The sequence below is a fragment of the Takifugu rubripes genome, chromosome 21, assembly GCF_901000725.2.
Source record: "Takifugu rubripes chromosome 21, fTakRub1.2, whole genome shotgun sequence".
Taxonomy (NCBI): Eukaryota; Metazoa; Chordata; class Actinopteri; order Tetraodontiformes; family Tetraodontidae; genus Takifugu; species Takifugu rubripes.
The window spans coordinates 2,564,242-2,579,828 of record NC_042305.1 but is presented as its reverse complement, the minus strand read 5'-3'; the positions used below and the strand labels follow the sequence as shown (position 1 = coordinate 2,579,828).

At 54.5% G+C, this 15,587-nt stretch overlaps 1 protein-coding gene across 2 annotated transcripts in view; it reads right to left on the bottom strand.

Moving 5' to 3' along the window:
- The window catches only part of LOC101068267 (tetratricopeptide repeat protein 28), a 74,751-nt gene that overhangs the window by 58,549 nt on the left and 615 nt on the right, over positions 1-15,587 (bottom strand). For both annotated transcript variants that reach the window (XM_029829107.1, XM_011615175.2), the window contains exon 1: positions 15,030-15,587. This exon is cut by the window's right edge and continues 615 nt beyond it. In XM_029829107.1, the coding sequence (XP_029684967.1) occupies positions 15,030-15,056 (27 nt within the window). In that variant the 5' untranslated portion in view covers positions 15,057-15,587. The remainder of the gene's footprint in view (positions 1-15,029) is intronic.

The following is a 15,587-nucleotide window of genomic DNA, read 5'->3' as shown; positions in this document are numbered from 1 at the left end:
AGAGAGAAGTGCTGTAATTCAGTTAGCGTTTGGGAAATACTTAATGCTCTGGAGTCTGCCGCAGGTTAGAGAGAGACACTTCGCAATGGACAATTAGCCTATTACCTGCCGCACGCTAAAGCAGTATCATTCAATTAGCTCATGCTCGGCCTGGTGTGTGTGTGGGGGTGTGTGTGCCGGCTGATGGTTCCTCACACACACTCACTACAGAGGCTGAAAATCACTCGTGTGCTTTGTGGAGCCTCCCCCCCCCCCCCCCCCATCCCCCACGCACACAGCCTGGTAGAAGGTGGTTTGAGTTTACTTTCTAAAGAGATCAAAGAGAGATTCTGACTCTTCTGTTTCTGCAAGCTGACATGATGTGTGTGTATGCGCGTGTGTGTGTGTGTGTGTGTAGGGGGGGTGGAAAAGTAGAAAAAAGTTTTTAAGTGCAACTTCAAGATCTGTTTGGCAACATGATGGGAACTAAAGCAAAGATGGTAAAGAGATCTGCTTCGGAGTGACATCATCACCATCATCATCACACCATCACCACCATCATCGTCACCTCCATCATCATCGTCACCACCATCATCACCATCACCATCACCATCATCACCTCCATCATCATCGTCACCACCATCATCACCACCATCATCATCACCACCATCACCATCATCACCATCATCACCACCATCATCATCACCACCATCACCTCCATCACCACCATCACCTCCATCATCATCGTCACCACCAACATCACCATCACCATCATCACCATCATCACCACCATCATCATTACCACCACCATCATCATCACACCATCATCATCATCATGATCACCATCATCATCACCACCATCATCATCACCACCATCACCACCATCATCATCACCACCACCATCATCACCATCATCACCACCATCATCATTACCACCACCATCATCATCATAATCACCATCATCATCACCACCATCATCATCACCACCATCACCACCATCATCATCACCACCACCATCACCATCATCATCACCACCATCACCACCATCATCATCACCACCATCACCATCATCATCATCACCACCATCACCAGCATCATCATCATCACCACCATCACCATCACCATCATCACCACCATCACCAGCATCATCATCATCACCACCATCACCATCACCATCATCACCACCATCATCATCACCACCATCACCACCATCATCATCACCACCATCACCTTCATCATCACACCATCATCGTCACCACCTGAGGCCGTGCATGTCTCTGCGTACGTGAGGAGCCCTTTTATGGCACAAGCAAAGGTGTCGATTCCTGCTGGATCTTCCTCCTCCTGACAGATCTCTTCTTCTTCTTCTTCTCAGTGCTGACTCACTGATTTGGGAGCAGATGAGCTCCAGAATCTCTGTAATGTTCACTCTGCTGCTGCCTCGTGTTGGCCGTGTGGCTCCACGAGTGATCTGGACGTCTGGTCAGCTGTCCTTGTCCTCATCACTGTTTGGTGGACGTCTGGTGGACTGTCCTTGTCCTCATCACTGTTTGGTGGACGTCTGGTGGACTGTCCTTGTCCTCATCACTGTTTGGTGGACGTCTGGTGGACTGTCCTTGTCCTCATCACTGTTTGGTGGACGTCTGGTGGACTGTCCTTGTCCTCCAGCAGAGCTGCTGAACGTGTGTGAGAACGATAAACCAGGAACAGAGGAATCCTGGCAGAGCTGTCAGGCATTTTGTGAGTAATCCCACCCCGTGGGCAGGCTTAGGCCGGGCCTAGTCGGGAAGGACAATAAGCCACAGCAGAAGACACACACACACACACACACACACACACGCACACACACACACGCACACACACACACACACACACACACACCCTCATCCTAAATGACTTTAGACACGCTTTACCACAGAAGGAGATTATGGCTGTATTTTATAACATTTGTGAATTCTACTCTTCTGCCTGATAATGGTACCCCCCCCCAGCACCCACGCCCCCCCTCCTCCCTCCCCCTCCCCCTCATCCCCCCCTCCTCCACCCCCTCCACCCCCCCAGCTATCAATGACACTCTGATTTACTGCTCTGAGATGAGACCATTATACTAAATGCATGTTGTGTTCTGGCCTTCTGATCTTCTGCTATAACATGTTTTACCAAATCTTGACAGAAATGAAGCCCCCCCCCCCCCCCCGCCACACACACACACACACACACAGACGAGCGTGGTGGAGAATGGATATCAAAAGTGTGAGTGACATTTGAGTGGCAAAAGCAGCTGGGAAGGATCAAATATGTATGGAAATGCTGCCTTTCATAAAGAGAAGGCTGCCCCCCCCCCCCCCCCCCCCCCCCCCCCACCAGGTTAACGTGCCCCCCCGCCTTTCTTTTCTATCTTGTTTATCTTTATGAGGATATTTGTGTTCCTGTATGGAAAGATAATAAATCTCACAATCCAGTCGTGTCTGAAGCTCCCACGGCTCCTCCTGGGCACGCCCCCCCCCTCCCTAACACCCCCCCCCCTCCCTAACACCCCCCCGCCACCTTCCATCACGTGACCCACTGTCAAGCAGAAGGAATCCGTAACTATTTAGCGGGGTAATTACCAGGCAGAAACCCGGAGCAGAACCCGTGATTCAGCCAGTATATTCACATGCAGTCCCCCCCTTCCAACCTCCACCCCCCCCCCCCCCCCCACCCCCCCAACCCCCCCACACACACACCCACCCCTTCCTTCTCCTCGCGGCTAATAGAAGCTGCTAGTGGGTGAATTCTGAGATCTCCAGGCCTGGAGAGTCTCAGACAGGGAGGAGGAGGGAAGCTCATGATGAAGGATGAGCCAGCAGCAGAGCCTGAGCAGTGACTGCCCCCACCCCCCCCCACCCTGCCCCCACCCTGCCCCCCCGTCTAATGACTGCCAGGTTATTTATTGAGGAGTAGATTAGCCGGGACACCATTCTCCGGCTCTGGCAACAAACAACCCAGGAGGTGTGAGGAATCCGAGAGACCAGGATGAATAAAAGAAAGATACGAATGCTGATGAAAAGAGGCATAAAACTGGGGGGGGGCAGAAGTCCTGGGGGGGGGGGGGGGCGAAGAAAAGCTCTGCTCTCCTCCCCAGGCTCAATTTCCTTGGAGATCCTTGGTCTCTGGAAGGCTGCACAAGCATCTCCCAGAGGCTCCCAGACCAACCCAGCGCCGTGTGTTCGGAACCCAGGACCAGTCCAAGCCACTACGGATCTGCCCGCCCCCCCCCGATACCCGCAGCCAAGTCTCTATCACCTCCTAATTCCAACACAACACATTGGCCACGTTTTAATCCCGAACGGCCACGCGGCTGCTGGCGGCGCCGGGCCGGACCGCAGACGCATTCAGGAGATTTGCTGTTTTCCTCATCGGAACTCCGGGCCGAGCAGTGATGTCACCGGCCCGGACGCACCACTGCACAGCTCGACCCGCTGAACATTCGCGAGAGGTCCGAGGTCCTCCTCCCGCGCACGCCTGTGCTCCTGAGCCCCGCGGCGTGGGCCTAAGCCACACCCCCTGCTGTGGGGCCGTCCTGAGTTGGCTCCACCCTACTGGGCAACAGCCTGCTCAGGCCTGTCTGGTCTGTCTGGGCTAGCGTGCTCCTGGCTAACACAAACACAGCCCATCTGCTAACTCTACCCCCCCCTCCTGTGATGTCATTGCTAGCACCGTAAACGCCGTTTATGGATGTACGGAGCCTCGCCGTGTCTTATCAGCCGATGATCCGTGATTACGGAGGAAGTTTTGGCCTGTGAGGTGGATACGTGCACGTCCTGTGAGATAACAAGATGGGGATTGAAATGCATCACACACACACACACACACACACACACACACGAAAACACACAGGTAGTCGCCACAATAAAACAAACTCGGAGCCTGAAGTGATGGAATTATAACATGGAAAGGGAGGATCGCACCCGCAGTTTGGGAACGTTAAGAGATTAGCTGTGCTTAAATAAAGCAACTACAAGCTAAGCTAATTGTATCCTGGGGATTAACACCTATGCTGCTCTTGTGTTGGAGTCAACACATGAGCGGAGACACCAGGGGGACATGTAGGGGGACACATCTGAGGAAACCTCGGAATATAGGACGCGTGTGCGCGTTTTTAAACCTACGTTTGCGCCCATCGGCTCATTTTTACGGCGCTTAAGTGTGTGGCGATGATGGTGTGTGTTTGTGAGTGTGAAGAGAGCGCGCTGTCAGCTTCTGACGCATGCGGCGTGCGTTCTCTAATCTCATTTAAAGCCCCTTCACACACTATAATTCAATTTTCTCTTCCAGACAATGACCATGTCATCTTAATCTGGCAGGTAGATTATGCAGCATCCCACACCAGGCTGCTAGCTAGCGCCCAGGAAGCTAGCAAGCAGCCTGATTTGTGCTGTTGTTTCCCACCTCTTATCAGGGACGCCTCGTAACGCCGTTTCCTCTGACACGACCCAGTTTCACGGGCCAGAGTGGCGGCGATCACTCGCAGGTGTTAACACGGGCGAGGGGCAGGTGGGGGGGTTGGGGGGGGGTGACAAACTGGCATCAAGATTAGCGGCTCCGTCTCCCACAGTGGTGAGAGGATAATGAAGAGAAAACAGAAAACCACAGCTAATAATGGGAGAGAATCCCACTTGGTAGTGAATCAGATATAATTAGAATTTGTAATTACTGTCTGTAATCAGCTAAAATGCCCAAACGGAGTGTCTGTCAGGACCTGGGGGCGGGCGGAGTCAGGAACCCGTCTCCGGAACAGGCCTGATACGAATGGATTTGCCGTCATTTTGAGCCAAAATCCATGCGGATTTAATGTGAATCAAGGCTGTAATTTAACAGAGGTCCCAATGAGCACCAGTCTCCGCCTGGATCCCGCTGACAGATCCCGCTAAAGCACCGCTAACGCGCGCGGCTGTGTTCAGGTGTGGCGTCCCTCAGCGCTCCGGGGTCTTCTAGCATTCATGGAACATGGAAGAGGACACGTGCACAGTCGTCAAACTGCGTCCACGGTCTGACCCACCACACCAGCAGCAGGCTAACGCTGGTCATCTGAGCTAGCGTGCTAGCAAAGCCTCAAGGCCACCGGTTTTAACCAAGCCAAGCCGGTCACGACCACACGGGCAGCTCGCTGTCAGACACACACCCAGGATCCCCGCGCAGCCGCCGATGTCAAACACACCATTCGGATCCCGCTAAATATTTAATCAGGACAAGTAAAAGGCAATCGTCTACATCCACCATCATTAAACATTTAGCAGCCAAGTGACGCGCCAGCACAGACAAGAGCTGCAAACATTTGTCCGCTCCGTGTTGGATCACCAAAAGACTGATCCCAAAGCAACTGGGGAGCCAGCGCCCAGGACGCCACGCGCCTCCCTACACACACACACCCACACACACACAAATACACGCTGGGAACTACATTTGGCATCATCGGAGCGAGGTGAAGCATGGAGGAGGCCCGCCACTCCCATCAGTCATCTTCTCAGAATGAGGTTAGAGGATCCACGGGGCAACGGGGAGGACAGAGATGAAAGAGCGTCGGAGGACGCCGCAACCAGCACAGCAAAGAATCGGACTGGGAATATCCGGAGCGGCGTTAACGGCCGCTACGTAAACACTGCATCAAAAGGCACCGCGGGAACGACCGGTGCACAGGCCCGCCGCCGTCGGCACTTTAGAACGAGGCCGGAATCAGGAAGTGGCTGAACATGACGACGATTTCCAATGAATGATTGACAGCGTCACAGCAGTGTGTGTGTGTCTGTGTGTGTGTGCGCGCGCGTGTGTGTGTGTGTGTAGCATGCAGTTGCTAAAGTTGCTAAATGACAGGAAACATCCCTGATCTTGCTTTTCTGCTGACCTCAGCAACAGTGATGATCGATACAGTGCTAGCATGTGGCTAATAGAGCAGCTGCCCCCCAACCATCCCTCTCTCTCCCGTGCACTCTTGCCCCATCCCTCTCTCTCTCGTGCACTCTTGGCTCCGGAGGCAAATATCTGGGCTGATTTGAATAAATAAATAAATGAATAAATGATTAATCTGCAAACATTTACTGGACCATTCAGGCTAATGTTCAATCAGCTGCTCTTTGACACGCTGCCACAAAGTGCCTCATTTCCATTTGTGAGGGACGGAAATGGGGGGGGGGGCACGTGCCTTTACCGGGGCGGCGGGGGGGGACGGAAAACCGGGAAAAAGGGAAGCAGCGGAGGAATAATGTGGCTTAACGTCACAACAACAAGGTCAGGACAGAAGTGAGGAGAATTCTTCCCTCTTTAGCATTAAAAAATGGATGTTTTTCCAGGCTTCCAGGCTTCCAGCACATATGAGCTGAAATAAGCACAGGGGAAAAAAAGCTGTGGGCTACTCTCTGTTGGGGGAAAAAAATGGGATGTAGGGAGGGAAACGTGTTTCCATGGCAATGGGCCGCTTGCTTTTCTGAAGGCAAGAGTTTCCACTGGAGTTCCTGGTATTTTTGGCACCGTCCTGGAGATAATAACCACTTCTCCTGCCTCCTGCGCTTCACAGGCGGGATCAGGGTTGCATAAAATTAGCTGCCTGATGGGGGCAACATGTCTGGGGGCAGCATGGGGCAGCCCCCCCACCCCCCCCCCAACCCCCCTCGAGCCCCAATCTTGAGAAGATTACCAGCAGAGCGAACGCGATTAGCTGAGCTCTGACATTTAGCACGCTCAGTTCCTGCCTGCTGTTGTGCTGTTGTGTTGTTGTTTCAGGGCAACGTGCACGCCTGTCATGCACGCCCCTCCGTGCACTAAAGGCAGACAGGTCGGGGCTCTCCATGCTTCGTCTACTCTCTGGCATTCCGAACCAATTCCAGCTCATCCCAGCCAGCTCTCGCTCCCCGTTCCCCCACGGGCTGTCAGGCTCTGACGGGGGAGGACGCCGCCACGCCGAAGGACGTTTAACCTCGTTCCCCGACAGGCTGCTCCGCCTCGCCCGAAAGAGCCTTTTGATTGTTGTCCATTTAAGAAACAGGGCTTTCAGCCGGATGCAAGGCCGGGATGGATCAGAGCAGCCTCGGGAAAAGGAGCTTTTAAGGGGCCGGAAAAACTTGTGAGCGTCGTCGGTTATATAAGGTTTCAATTAAGGCGGGAAAAGAGTCGTCTTGGTGAGGAGCAGTCATGCAATATTCATGCACACAAGCTAATGAAAGCCCAGATTAGTCCACATATTTACACGGGGGCCACGCGGAGCCAGCCACCCTTTAGAAATGTGCCGGGAGAGCGACGGATGAAGAGGTGGGAGCGGCAAAATCAAACAGGGATGAGATAATGAAGAGTGGAAGGGAAATCGGGGGGGTGGGGGGGGGGGCGAGGGGTCAACGGGACGCCGGGAAGACCTTGAATGAAAGGGAAATGGGATGATGAGATAACGGGGTGGGGAAACCCAATAGGGGGCGCGGCCCTCAAAAGAGATTAGGGATCGTCTGCATTTTGGCGTCTCATCTGCCTTCATAATCGCCCCCCCTCCAAAGACAAACACCCACCCCCCCCACTCAGGAGCGCGCCAATCCTCAAGGAGCCATCTCGACAAATTGGGTGGCGGCAGCAAAGAGGACGCCCTCCAGACGGGCAGGAAGGCTGCCTGGGACGACTAGCTAAGACATTCGCCGTCCCGGCGTGGTCAGGGCGGCACGAGTCACGCCCGTCTGAAACGGCTCAGAACAATAAGGGAAATTCATCCCTAATCTCCAGTCAGCCACAAAAGATTTAAAACCCACTTCAAAGTCGGATTAATGTATGGCCGGACAGAGCAATCCCACAGTGGCTAGCTCCTTACCCAGCATTAGCGCTGGCGCTCAAACAAGAAGCTAAACGCGGGTTTAGCTTGAAGATATCCTTTGACCTTTTCTAGAGGTCTGAGAATTAATTTTATGCTCCGCAGATATTTAATTTAATGCCTTTGTGGATCTACACAGTCGCGGAATAATCGGAATAATGGAAATGTCCCCATATTTTTCATCACTTAGGCAGCCGCCGAGCCCGATGTGCCGCCGCGTTAGCTGTCTGCTCCTGCTCCATTGGCCGTGCACTACATGCTTGTGTACACGTGCGGGTTAACGAGGAGCAAACTACAGCCGGAGCGGCGCGTCCGCAGTATTCCGCCAGAATTCCGGGCTCACACCTGCCTCAAATCAGGGAAATGGAAATGCGCGAATTGGAAATGCTAGCTCCTTCCTGAGAGGAGCACAGGGGTTGGAGTTCAGACAGGGAGGGAAAAGAAATAAATAAGTGATGAGGGAGAGGAAACGGAGACGTAGGCAGTAACAGCAGCCTCATCTGGGGGGGGGGGGGGGGCAGAAGTGCTTAAATTGCATTTTTCCCCTTTAACTTCCTTTTTTCCAAAGGGGCTGAGGATGAAGAGCAGCTCTTGATCCCCCCAATCAGCCAGCGTGACAAGAGCTGCTCAGATATTCAGATATATTATAAGGGAGTCAGCATGGAGAAGTTTGCTCCATTCTGGGGAGTTTATTATGGGATGGGGGGGGGGGGGGGGGGGGGGGGAACGAAGGTTAGAATTCCGTCTGTTTACAGTTGGAGAAGCCAAAAGAAGAGAAGAAGCCAAACAGCTCCTCCTTTGGGGAGTGAACAGGAAGCCCAGTTTCACACCTTCAGAGAGTCACATGACCTTCAGGTGGTCACATGACCCTCAGGTGGTCACATGACCCTCAGGCGGTCACATGACCCTCAGGTGGTCACATGACCTTCACCTCACAGTACCACCAACAAGTCCTGCTCCTAACGTTCATGAGGAGAGAAGGGATGTTGGAGGAACGTTGACCCACGTCCGCAGACATCGTTACGCCGCTGTAATAACACAGTTTATAACAAAGCCAGCTGCACTCATCCCTTCCAGATGTTTTAGAGCTCATCGTTACCACTGATTTAAAATCCTCGTTAATCACAACGTTTGTTGGCCCGTGTTGCTGCTCACTGGCTCCGGAGCCCCGCCCCAGCCTCCAGGGGAGGGGTGTCAATGCAAGCCTGACCCCCCCCACCCCACACACACACACACACACACACACACACACACATCCCCCCCCCCCCCCCCCCATGGGACCAGTTACATTTTCATTTGATGGGATTTGGAAAATGCACCAACTGTAATTAGATTACAAACAGACAGGATGAGGGCTTGAAAAGAATCGGAGTTAATTAACTCAAACCATATTCTAATCACACACCCCCCCCCCCCCCCCCCCCCCCCCCCCCCCCATCAAATCCCAGGCACTCAACCCCGATCATTTCATGCTAATTCCCTGAACAGGAGGTAACAGCAGAAGTAACGGAGCGGCGGAGCATCAGCTCAGCTGAAGTAACGGAGCAGCGGAGCATCAGCTCAGCAGAAGTAACGGAGCAGCGGAGCATCAGCTCAGCACAAGTAACGGAGCAGCGGAGCATCAGCTCAGCACAAGTAACGGAGCAGCGGAGCATCAGCTCAGCACAAGTAACGGAGCAGCAGAGCATCAGCTCAGCACAAGTAACGGAGCAGCAGAGCATCAGCTCAGCAGAAGTAATGGAGCAGCAGAGCATCAGCTCAGCTGAAGTAACGGAGCAGCGGAGCATCAGCTCAGCACAAGTAACGGAGCAGCAGAGCATCAGCTCAGCAGAAGTAATGGAGCAGCAGAGCATCAGCTCAGCTGAAGTAACGGAGCAGCGGAGCATCAGTTCAGCTGAAGTAACGGAGCAGCGGAGCATCAGCTCAGCAGAAGTAATGGAGCAGCGGAGCATCAGCTCAGCTGAAGTAACGGCGCAGCGGAGCATCAGCTCAGCAGAAGTAATGGAGCAGCGGAGCATCAGTTCAGCTGAAGTAACGGAGCAGCGGAGCATCAGCTCAGCACAAGTAACGCAGCAGCACAGGTCAGGCCTTTAATTCCAGATTAAATTAGGCCTTTAGGGGGGACCAACAAACGGGGTCTTCAAAGCTCTGCAGACCCAGATGAGGTTCAGCCAAACACGCTCCCCAACAGCAACTGGCCACAGGTGCCGCCTGCTCATCGGGGTCCACGAGCACGTCGGCACGTACGCACCTGCTGCTTCCCCATTTAGACAGCAGCACCTGCTGAACACATGCGCTCTCTGCATTGAGTCCCGGGGGGGGGGGGGGGGTTTGAATCTCGGGCAGGTTCGACCGAGGGCTGGAAGGCGTCAGCTGACGCACCTCCGCGTGGACGCCAACGCCGACGGCGGCTCAGGTGTGAGCCCATCCTGCTTCAGCGAGGTTTGCCGTCGCTGAAAGGACATTTACGATGCTTCCTGTCACCGTTGGGTCGCGTCTCCTCCGGTGAGAGGGTCGCGTCCCGGAACTCGAGGCCCCCCCAGCTGCTCTAGAGGACCGCGTGGCTCTAAAAGAGCAGTCAGACACACAACAACGCTCCCGATTCACAGGCATTCCAGGAAAATACGCTCCAGAATCCCTCCTCGGCAGGTCCAGAGTCATCTGTGAACATCTGAGCTCCACCTCAGCTGCACTCTTCTCATTTACTTTATCGGGACCGGGAACAAAAGCTCGTCACTGCCTGGGAATAAAGCAACAGTGTTTACAGCTGATGGGGAGGAGATGGCGAACACATGCTGCAGGAGGGCCAATTTTACACATGAAGGGCCGCACCAGCTGTTGTGTTCCGAAGCTGTGGTTCCAGTGGGCGACCGTGTATCCGTTTCCTTATCGCCCTCGACGGGGCGACTGCAGCGAGTGAGTGTAGCGATGTTTTATTGGCGAAAACAGAGAAGCAATCAGCGCTAAACATGCATGATTTCATCAAGCAGAACGCGGAGACAGGTGGCAGACGGCAAACATGAGGCCATAAAGGCAGCGGCACTTAAAATAATGTAGCCTCACCCCGCAGGGACTGGGCTGCGTCTGCCACACACACACACACACACACACACACACACGCACGCACGGGCTGACAATGACTGTACGGACACAGGCGTACGGCGTTCCTCAGGGCGTGGCACATTCTGAGGTCACAAACGTGAGCGACACATAGAGGCGAGCGGAAGGATCCGGCATGTGTGAGGCAACAGGAACACCCACAACGCTGCCGGGGCGCCCAAGGACGCCAGGGGGAGGAGGCAGAAGACAGAAATATGCTTAAAGTAGCGTCTTAAAGTAGCGTCTTAAAGTAGCGTCGGGCCCTTCGTTGTTCTAGATACTGGATATTCGATGATACGTTGGAATGATGAATGTCCCTTAGGAAAGAAGCCCAGCGAGGACATGGAAGTGGTCCTGGCCTACATACTTTAGCTGCTATAAACATGTTCCTGGCAGTATCCGAGCAAAAGCCTGACGTACGGACAAGAGGGAAGAGCGGCCTCTCCTTCCCATGTGCATGAACACTGCTGGACTCCAAAAACCCCGAGGAGCCATGGACGGTAGCGAGACGCTGCGTTTAGGGGACGTTTCAACCCGCTACTGGGGCAGAAGGCTTTGGCCGATGCTGTGGTTGAGACTGTGGATCAAAGCCTCCTGTACGCCGGTGATACGCTCGGTTTATGCTAACGTGCTCTGCAGGCAGGTGCTCAGATGGAAATAAGCTACGTTAGACGATAGTTGATGCTGTCACGTGTCCCAGAGGTGGTGAGGAACAGTGCGTCTGACTTCCTTCTTCACAATGAGATGAAAGGCGCGGCTGTAAACGTAGTTTGTTGGGCCTCGTCCATCCCAGCTGAACCTTGTCGACGCTGACGGGGGAGCCGGTGAATCCCGTTTTAAATGGGATCATTTGACCAGCGTTCAACCCCCCTTAGTTCATTTGCAGATGTGGATTCAAAGCATCCCCTCCTCCCTCGGCGTCGGGGTCATAAGCCTTCTGCTGTTAATCAACTCCTGTTTAATAATCAATAACCTATTCATGAGCCTGGTCTCCACTTGGGTGCCACACGGCACCATGGAGCCAGGGAATGACACGCTGGCCATGGACTCGCTCCTGGAGAATTGAGCCCTCAAAGAGGAGCTTACGAATCCCATCTCTGACGCGGGAAAAGGTGGAATTGACAGGATTTAGCAGCATCCGTCGGAGGCAGGGTGACGCTGGAGACGCTCTTCCAAGCTTCTCCGGCCAGGCTGGAGCTCTTTAGACGGTGCACGGGCGGACGTGTCACATGAATGCTGCAGTGTACGCTGCTGTGCTGACTGGAGACAGCTGCAGGGCCTGCAGGCGGAACTGACCGGCCCCCTGGACCCGCTCCAGCGTGGAGTTCTAAAGGAATGTGTAGAGACTGTGGGTTTGGCAGCGAAGCCCTGTGAATCCCAGAAAAGTGCTCTGTGTTTTCAGAAGAGACGCGTCTCCGGTGCCACCGGCAGCCCTCGTCCAAAACATGTTTTGGTCCACTTTAGGTCTGAAACACTAGCTTTCCTATGAAGCCAAGACTGTGGACACAAAACAGAAGCTTAAGCAATGAAAACAGGGCGAGGAACGGAGCCTCCCTGCGGAACGGGAAAGGAAAGCTTTGGCCCCCGATGCAGCCCGGTGAGCAGGGTCCCCAGAGGCCGGCACCTGCACGCCGAAGGCAGCTGACCACACCCCTGGAACAACGACCTCGATAAACCCAAACGCGGCTCCGTTTGCTGGAACGGGAGCAGCGGAGGGGAAAGGAGAGCTGGAACAAATCAGGAAGGAGGCTTGGAGGAAACATACAAATGGTCTCGTTGACGTATAAATCAATCTGTGCATTCCCCACGTCCCATCAGACGTCCGTCGGCACTGGGAAAACACGCCGCTCTGCCACTGAGGATTGGGAGCAGATGGATGGCCCCGGAATTTTGACAACGGGCTCCCGGGAGCGTCTTCCCGGGCGTCTGGAGGCAGCGTGTGCGGAGGACAAAGTGCTACGCTACATTAGCAGCGAGGCAGGACGGCCCCTTCCCTCGGTCCGCCATCACGGTTTCCCCACAGGAGGCAGCAGGCTGGGATCAGCTCTATCCGGCAGCCCAGTGTGTGCGGCTGACGTTGTCCTCGGCTCTAACGCCCCCCCATCCCTACCTGGCTGGATCCCTTGCCCCCATTCCCCGGCCATCCCGGGGGAGAGGGCCAGGAGCGTTTCCTTATCCCGCTGCAGGTTGCGTCACTCCTAATTACTCCTTATCCCTCCTTCGTTACTCCGGGGCGTCTCATTCTTTCACTCCCTCTTCCATTTACAACACTTGCCCTTCACCTCAATACTTCCCAACCATCCGCCCCCGTTCTTTCGCTCCCGACGTGCCATTTTCCCGCAGCCTCCTCTTCCCTGCCAGGGATTCTGTTGCGTTTCTCCTCCCACCTGACGGGTTTTGTCTCTGTAAATCCAAAGTTGCTGCTCTGCTGCCAGCCGGGAGGTGTCATCCAGACTGATAGAAACCTGGTGGGGGGGGGGGGGGGGAGCCCTCATAAATAACAGCTGAGGGAACCTCCCTGTTGTGAGGAGCCAAGGAACACGTTCAGAGGTGCGGACGGGGAAAGGTCTGCGAGCCCGTCTGAGCACCAGAAGAGCATCGGGTCCTCGTTGGGGGAGAAGTTTCCCCTCAGCCCAACATCTCCTCTGGCTCCACCACCAAGCGCTCGCTCCTTCCCCACATTCACGTCCTGCGTGTTTACGCCAAAACCCACATTTACTGGGGATTCTGCTCCTGATCAGATGGTGACAGAAGCAACTCTGTCGGGGGGGGGGTTCTTTTCACCATCTGTTGAGGAAGTTTCCATGCGTCAGGTACAAACAGGTCAAAACCACACCAAGCTGCCAAACCACTGCAATCCATCATTTGTGCTCCAACCACACACACACACACACACACACACACACACACACGATGATGTAGCTGTTGCCAGTTCAACATATATTTCGGGGGGGGAAATGAGCGTTTCCGTCGCTAGCTTTTAGAACAGGCACCCGGAGAGTCCGCCCAGGCCATCGTGATACATGTTTAAGCGGCGCAGCAGTAAAAAGGTTCCTCCTTCAGGAGGGAACGGGCTCGCCGTGGGAAGTTCCACGCAGCCCATCAGAGAAGCTCCACGCAACTCGGCGTGGTGGCGACCTCGTTGCTGTGGCGGCGTGATTGCGTCTGCTCGCGTCTCGTGTTTGGGCCCCAGCTGTCAACGACTCAACGGGCCCAGCGGGAGGCTTTTCCTCCTCTTTTCCGACGGGGAATCACTTCCTGCGGTGCAGAGGTGCTTTTAGTGGCGCGGGGGTCGTTCTGGCAGACGCGCGGCACAGCTGTAAAAATCATTAAGGTGCGCTCGCCGCTTTTTATTTTCTCTGCTGACAATCTGCCGTTAAGAGGATCAGATTGGCTCGTCGGCTTTCGCCGCGCCTCAGATTACACACGTCAAAGGCGTTCGGTCCCAAACACCAGTGGTGGGGAGATGACGCCGTTCAGATGGAGGCGAAGCGCTCCAGCGGAGGCAGCGCCGGTGCGTTCTGTCTCACCACAACTGCAGCACAAAGCCAGAAACCTTCTCAGGATCAGCATTTCTCCTTTTGTTTGAGGCTTTGGCTCTTCATCAGCCACTTCTACAAAACGAGGCCATTTTGTCGGACAAGCGCCCCCTGCTGGACGAAACGATAGAGGCGACGCGTCCGGGCTGGAACGGGAACGACTCCTTTTCGCGTCCCGCAGCGGGGACATTTGCAAGGCTGCAAAAGTGGCGCAACAACTGAAGCGCGCCCGAGGATCCGGATCATTCGGATCCAGACCGTCCCCCTCCCAACTTTGGCTGGATCGTTCCCAGCCTGACTGAGGTGACCCGGCGGAAAACGCCGCGAGCGCCGCGAATATGCTCGAAGTTATTTGGCTGGACTCGCTGGGTCCAAATCTGTCCCTCCCTCGATCGTTCAAACACAAGGGGAAAACACTGGAATGTCTGGGAATCTGTGGGGAGACACGGGAAACTTCGGGATGCGGTTCGAGCTCTGATTTAGTTGTTCTACTGGACTCGGGAAGGAAAAACCCTCCTTCCAACTTTGATCTTCAGAGAAGCCTTGGAGGAGACGCAGTCAAACGCGGGCTCACGAGCCAGACTTACCTTCTTCCGGGGCTGCCATTTCATCATATTTGTGCACCAAAATGGACCAGCATTAAGATCTATGAGAATGGAATGTAGATTCAAAGAAATCCAGAGCGCGACTCATGCTGCCCCTCCACTTCCTTCAATTTTGCAGCATATTTTCCCCAAGAAGCGATTCATGACGTGCGTGTCTCAGCTTTGCGGCAGTTTTGTTGGGGTGGGGGGGGGGGAGGCAGAGTCCGCATAAATCACGCACGGCTTTAATCCACAGTCGAGGTCGAGGGATAAATCAGAGATCGATGGTGTCGGCCGATCGCGCCGGGGCGGACGGTTCCTGTGCGTAAATCCGTTATGTGCGCCAGTCCCGCCTCGCTGAGATCACAGCCCCCAGGAGCCGCGCGGAGAGAAAACAGGCGAAAAAATAGTCCTCAACTTTTGATCCTCGCTGTCCAGAGGAGACGCCATAAGGTCCAGAGCTGCTCGCCGCACGGGAAACGTCCGAACCCCGAACTGTGTGCTGGACCGCATGAAGAGAAAAAAGGGAAAAAATAAAATAAAATCCCCCCACGATGGGAA